Source organism: Fukomys damarensis, unplaced genomic scaffold, assembly GCF_012274545.1.
Source record: "Fukomys damarensis isolate Sample0158 unplaced genomic scaffold, DMR_v1.0_HiC HiC_scaffold_25, whole genome shotgun sequence".
In the NCBI taxonomy this organism is placed as follows: Eukaryota; Metazoa; Chordata; class Mammalia; order Rodentia; family Bathyergidae; genus Fukomys; species Fukomys damarensis.
Genome location: NW_022900937.1, coordinates 15,355,383 through 15,360,276, shown reverse-complemented (window position 1 = coordinate 15,360,276; position 4,894 = coordinate 15,355,383). Strand labels below are relative to the sequence as shown.

Below are 4,894 nucleotides of genomic sequence, written 5' to 3'. Positions count from 1 at the left end.
TTTTTTGAGACAGGGTCTCACTATGTAGTTGAGATTGACCTGGAACTCACTGTTTAGCCCAGGCTGGTATTGAACTCACAGTGATCCTCCTGCCTCAGCCTCCCAAGTGCTGGGATTATAGGTGTGCGCCACCATGCCCAACTAACTAGATTTACATTCTTTAAAGATTTTCCCCTGTGGGAGTAGGGTAGTTTATCTAAACATGGAATGTTTATTTTCATTTCCAGAGAAATGGCTACTGTCTGGTAGTTAGCAAGAAGTTTGGGCCCTGGAGGATTTTTGTTCTTAAGTCTGTTCTTCCTCACGATAGTTTGTCAATTATACTGTAATAATTAGTTTGTAGTATTGTCATACTCTTCCTGAGTGAAAACCCTACATTTAGCTCTGTGATTCCAGGCCCATAACTGACATTTTTCAAGCATCCCTATCAAGTTGGGTTTTGCACACTAGATGTGGGTATGGAGTCAGTGTCCTCCAGGGTTTGCTCTCAGGAAGATCGTATCTGTAAATCCACCAGCCTTAACGACCTACCTGGAGCTACATTCAGTCCAACACCAGTTTTCCAGCTGGGTACAGCCTGGAAGATTCCTTAGAAGGCCTGCTTGAGTGAACAGGGCCCCTGTGGTATTAACTTGATGGCTCCAAGACACAGTGAAATCCCTGGGTAATTCTAGGTGCTCAATAAGCAGATGATAAATTGCTAAAGTCAATAGTCTTCATGCAGGGAGGGTGTGTATCTTGTACAAAGTAGGATTTGGGGGCTCTGGTCTCTGGCATGAGCTACGAGAGATCTCTAGGGTTAATAGTCTCCATTCCCCACAGTGGTTTTTATGGCAAGTGGTCCCAAAGTATTTGCTGGACCTGATTCTGTAGCCTGGGACCCTTGAGTCTTGAACACTTTGCCTCTAGAGATTAAGATAAGAAGAGAGGGCCAGGGATTTAGCTCAGTGGTTCCACAGTGCCTGTCTTAGAAGCGCAAGGACCCAAGTTCCATCCCTGGTACCGAAAAAAAAAAAAAAAAAAAAAAAAAAAAAAAAAAGAGAGAGAAGGAGAGAAAAGGAGTAATTGTATTGAATATAGAACTAGAAGGTGAGGAAACAAACACTTTTGTAGAAAATGGACTAAATCTTGGGCTTCACTCTCTCCTTCCAGGTCCTAATGGGGAGAAGAGCTGGCCCAAGAAGTACCCATCATGTGGGGGCCAGCTGCAGTCTCCAATAGACCTACACAGTGACATCCTCCAGTATGATGCCAGCCTTGGGCCCCTGGAGTTCCAAGGTTACAATGTGTCTCCCAGTGAACTGCTGAACCTGACCAATAATGGCCATTCAGGTAAGGGAGAGACCTGAGGGGTATTCTGGGCTTCCCTTGGCTCCCCGGCCTGACCTTTTCCATATGTGTGTGAGGCAGGGTCTGAGGCACCCAGAAGGGGCCAAGTCGGTGGTGGGGAGGACTCCAAGGCATGCTGAGGTGATTCTGCCAAAGCAGCATATCTCAGAAGAAGCACAACTCTCAGAATTGGGGAGGAGCTCCTCGGTCCATTGGCTGCATTGCAAGAGGGAGTTCTGGGCCATCTTGAGCTACTTATAGGACCATGCGGTTCCGCTGCAGGGAAGGGAGGGGAGACAGTCGGCTTTAGCATCAGGAAAACCTGGATTTGAATCTTGGCTTGACTATGGCCATCAAACTCTGGGCACAAATTTTAATCTCCCTGAGCTTTTATCTGGAAAATGGACATAGTTATGAGCACGGTGAAGACTGCAGATCAAGTATGTCTGGATCTAGGGTACTGTAAATGTTTCATAAATAGCAATTATTGTGGCTGCTGCTATAATATAATTCTAAAGCTTAGAAGGTTCTATCTTCATGTTCGGGGGTCTGAAACACAGATATGTAAAGAAACATCCATCAGGGGCCTAGTTAGCATTTGTACATCCAGCATCACTTTCCAAGGGGATCCATGAAGGTGTTGGTGCCACTGGAGTTGCTCTGGGGTGACAGGGATGCTCTCAGTGAGAGGCCAGCTTCTTGACCTGCAGGTCCACGCTTCACTGCAGCCGCCTTGCCCCGTCCGGACCCTAGGCAGGGTTTGCCCCCCTGACTGCTCTCTCGCATCACTATGCTGGGCAGGGCTCTGAATGCATCTCCTGCACTCCCCACAGTGAGACTGTACCTGCACCCAGACATGCACATCCAGGGCCTCGGCTCCCACCGATTCCGTGCCACACAACTGCACCTGCACTGGGGGGACAGTGAGGAGCCCTTTGGTTCTGAGCACACCATCAGTGGGAAGCACTTCGCTGCTGAGGTGAGTGGACTGCTGGTCTGGTGAAGTGGACAGCTTCCCCTAGTGAGTGGCCTAGCAGCCCCTCCACCTAGCTGGTGTGTGGATGAGGTGAGGGCACTGGTGCCTTCACAATCCAGCCTGCACCAGCCACTCTGGCCACCCTGTAGCTCATCGGTAGGGTTCCTGGTCCCTTCCTTTCCCTGCACATGATGAGTTGGTCTCTGTCTCCTTTGTTGAGAGAGAGTTCTGGGAAGGCTGAGTTCCCTGGATGGCACAGTGGGATGTACGGGGTACGTACATCCTTTTCTAGACATCATCCTCTCTGTGCAGAGAGAGATCTCATCTGCTTGCCTGGCTGATGCATCTCCTGCTGATTCACACTGGGCTCACTGCTCCCCGAAATTCACAGTCTTTCTTCACATGTCATACTGTTTACAAATGTCTTTCCATCCCACTTTTTTTTTCTCCCCCTGCATATGAGTCATGCTTGGGAACTGAGGACAGATGCAGGGCTATGCTTCTCTTTGGCCACAAATCGAGGAATGACTGGCATATAATGTGTGGGACATCATGGCAGGCAGAGACTCACTGAGGTATTCTGGGATGTCGGCACAGAATTGGGCCATGTCACCTGAGATGCTCACTCAAAATGCTAAAGGAAAGGAGAGGAGGTACAGAGCATTTTCTCCTGTACCACAGCACGTGACAGGGTAAGAAGGGAAGGGCATTGAGTTGCTCCATTTTGGTGCTGCTGCAGCAATGGGCTGAGCATGTGGTTCTGAATGTTTACAAGGAAATAAATACAAGGAGATAAATGCTAGCAATCAGCCAGCAGAGTGCACAGTAAATACTGGGATGACCATTCTCCTCCTTCCTTAACTGCTGAACTGCTTAATGTCTCAGGCTAATTATAGGTCTGGTTACAAGTGTGGAGGGCATGATCCTGGCCCAAAAGGATGGAGCTACTGGAGATTCACAGATTTCAGGGCAGGCGCTTCCCTGAAGCTCAAGAACTGCAATTTCTTCCTGGCTAATTGCAATGTTGAGACGTCTCTTTCCCTTGTTAGGACTAAAGAAGTTAGGATGTAGGTTGGTAGGGCTTAGGCATTTAAAAATAATTCTACTCACTGTATTTTCTGCTATTAAGCCACATCATCAGACCAAGAGCCTGATGCAGACAGACCATCAATGCTGATGCAAGACATCAGGGTGACCCTAAGCAGCAGATTCTCTAGGGAGACTTTGAAAGTAGTGGTTCTACTGGGTACAGACTTAAATCCTTCGGTAGGAGATTTCTTTTGAATTAATCTTAATACATTAAGAAGAGTGCTCAGACAGACCACAAGCTCAAAGGTCATCAGTAAAAAGAAACAAGGTCCGTAGAAGTTTAGCCATATAGAATCCTGCTATGTCTCAAATTCATGCTAGGCCACACAGTGGGCAATGTGACAGGCTCTATCCTTTAGGGTAACAGAAGTATGGACCCCTAAGGAATTTCTAATACAGGACCACTTAAAAGAAGAAATAATTTGGTACAGTTTTAAAAATTAGAGAAGGCCACTTAAAAGTTCAAATGGGGGCATTACACTGTAGTCAATAAAACATGCCTGAATTCTATTTACAGACATATAAATGGAAAAAAGGAATGAAAATATAGAGATAAAAACATCAATGTTTCATAATCTCAGGGGTACATCAATAAACACACAGGTGTGATATATATGTGGAGCTATCTACTAATAAAAAAAATTTTTTTTTGGAGGCTAGGTGACTACACTTTTAGTGTTAAGTCAGGCTAGCCAGGCATAGTGGCACTTGCTTGTAATCCTAGCACTTGGGAGGCTGAGGCAGGAGGAGGATCACCATGAGGTTCAAGCCCAGACTGGGCTACTTTGTGAGTTTAAGGCTAGTCTGGAATATTCACTGAGACCCCGTCTCAAAAAACAAAACAAAACAACAACAAAAAACATAGGTCATGCTAAACATTATCAGAGTCTGTCACAATAATGGTCTTAATATTTGCCTAGACTGTTTTTTTTTTGAAACAAGGTCTTGCTATGTAGTTCAGGCTGGCCTTGAACTCACAGGGATCCTCTCGCCTCCACCTCCTGAGTGCTGGGATTACAGGGGTGCACCACCATGCCCAAGACCATGCCCAGCTTCCAAGACTTCTTAAGCCTGTAATTTCTCAAAAACTTCTCTTTTCCTCATTTTAATAATGTCAAATAATTTGTGCTCTGAAAAGAAATTATTTTAGAATTTTATTTTGTGAAGATAAGAGTCTAGTCACGAAGTAACATTCTTGTTTTGTGGTCTCTATAAAAGTGTCTGATGAAACCTTTACAAGAGCCATGCTGTCATTTTCTTCCCATGATGGATAAACATCTATGTCTCTTGCTGTGTCCATAACAATTCGGTTATAGCTGGAAGTTGCCTGCCAATCTCCCAGCCCTCCAGTTCTTCCAGATCAAGTGTAGAGGTCAAGCTTGAGGCTGTGACAGCCACTGGAGAGCACTTTGCCCCAGGGTCCAGAAGAAGTAGGAAAATCAAAAGCGGGAAGAACTCCAAAGTTCCCAGGCTTTTTTTTTTTTTTTTTTTTGGCTAATA

General features: G+C 45.8%; 2 protein-coding genes across 8 annotated transcripts in view; one reads left to right on the top strand and one right to left on the bottom strand.

Moving 5' to 3' along the window:
• Aph1b (aph-1 homolog B, gamma-secretase subunit) overlaps positions 1 to 4,894 on the bottom strand; it is a 121,152-nt gene that overhangs the window by 57,986 nt on the left and 58,272 nt on the right. The gene's annotated exons all lie outside the window — the stretch shown is intronic.
• The window catches only part of Ca12 (carbonic anhydrase 12), a 49,933-nt gene that overhangs the window by 28,674 nt on the left and 16,365 nt on the right, over positions 1 to 4,894 (top strand). For all 3 annotated transcript variants that reach the window (XM_010641206.2, XM_010641204.2, XM_010641205.3), the window contains exons 3-4: positions 1,153 to 1,332; positions 2,163 to 2,308. In XM_010641206.2, the coding sequence (XP_010639508.1) occupies positions 1,153 to 1,332; positions 2,163 to 2,308 (326 nt within the window). The remainder of the gene's footprint in view (positions 1 to 1,152; positions 1,333 to 2,162; positions 2,309 to 4,894) is intronic.